The 1,498-nt window shown below is 42.3% G+C and overlaps 1 protein-coding gene across 1 annotated transcript; it reads left to right on the top strand.

The window, feature by feature from the left end:
- Nucleotides 1-6: 6 nt before the first annotated feature.
- LOC118411209 lies at nucleotides 7-1,142 on the top strand. Its single transcript, XM_035813295.1, has 2 exons — nucleotides 7-411; nucleotides 904-1,142. The coding sequence occupies exons 1-2, from the start codon at nucleotides 169-171 to the stop codon at nucleotides 1,114-1,116; spliced, it is 456 nt and encodes a 151-aa protein (XP_035669188.1). The 5' UTR covers nucleotides 7-168; the 3' UTR covers nucleotides 1,117-1,142.
- Nucleotides 1,143-1,498: the final 356 nt, after the last annotated feature.

Genomic DNA, 1,498 nt, shown 5'->3' with positions numbered 1-1,498 from the left:
GGCCACTGGAGAAGGACTGATGCAGTAGAAAACGGTGATGTAGAATTAGAAACACACAGCAAAGCCAGTACTGCAGACCAGTGGTCTTATAGCGACAATGTCCACAGCCAGAAAACAGAATGGAACAGTGGTTTACCTGATGTTAGAGACAGTCTGTCCGAGGCAGACATGTCCGCCGGGTATAGCGCAGACAAAATGGCCACCATTCGCTGGGACAAAGACTGCAGAACTGAGACTGTGTCCTTATCAGACAAGAAGGAAGCCCTCGTTTCTTCAGGTTTGGAAGAAAGACAGGATATTCCCAACGGACACTTGGATGATCATGTTGCCACTAGCAACGACCTTGATCGCCCTCAGCAGAACAAAGAAGACTCTGGTTTGAAAGACAAGCTGCCTTATGTGCCAGTGAAGGTATGTGTCTCCCTGTCAGACTTAGAGGGACAAACAAAATGAAAATTTTTTTTATATTCAATGATCAAGGGTTTATTGATTTAGCTCAGAAGTGTTTTGATTCTGTCAATATATTTTTGATATAGATATCATTTGCAAAATTCAGACAAGTTCAGACATTATTACTTTAGAAGGCGACAGGTAGCTCTGGGCTGCTGTGTCTACTATTCATTGATTGACTAGTTGATTGATCAATTTATCAATTGGTTGACTGGCTGAATGAAAGTCTACATAGTGATTGCAATAATCAGAGTGAGTGAGTGGGTGAGTGAGTGAGCAAGTGGAATAATATAATATTTGATTGATTATTGGTTATAGTAATCCTACCAGACCCAATTGACACCAGACCAGAGAGACTACGCCAACAGTCTGATCGAGAAGTGATTGATTGGCTGATTGATTATTGATTACAGGTACCAGATTGATTGATTGATTATTGCTTATTGGTTCCAGGTGCCCGAGGTCCTGCCTGCCCCGTCCGACCCATCCCAGCTGACCCCAGAACAGAGAGACTACGCCAACAGTCTGATAGAGAAGTACCTGAAGATGAGCCCCGTCCACTACAGCATGCAGACGACCTCCAGTAACCCCAACTACAGCATGCAGACGACCTCCGGTAACCCTGACTCCAGGACAACTACAGTGGAGGAGTCCGCTGAGAAGTAGGGCTCTCCATGGTGAGTTATGCACAATTTCTGTTGTGGTCATTGTTAGAAAATTTGTCATGCTTTACGACATTATGATCGTTAGGGAAAATACTTCGCATGACAGTAGTCAGCGAGGAAAGATTCTGATTTGAACATGTCTTGCATTGTTATAAACACATTTTAAAGATTGTTGTGTTCACTGATTTCCTAGATCGATAGATGAATCATTTAAGTAGCGATCATGAATGTTTGTGTTACCTTCTTATTGAGCTGAAATATGAATAGTAGGGAAATGTATTACAATGTATTTAATATTAGGTATGAAATGTTGCTGTTGAACTTTAATGAGCTTTGTATATGCTTAGCAACCTGTTAGCCTGGTATCCAGCCGTAGCTCCCGG

Source organism: Branchiostoma floridae, chromosome 3 (genome assembly GCF_000003815.2).
Source record: "Branchiostoma floridae strain S238N-H82 chromosome 3, Bfl_VNyyK, whole genome shotgun sequence".
NCBI classification, from domain to species: Eukaryota; Metazoa; Chordata; class Leptocardii; order Amphioxiformes; family Branchiostomatidae; genus Branchiostoma; species Branchiostoma floridae.
This window is presented reverse-complemented; position numbering and strand designations above follow the sequence as displayed.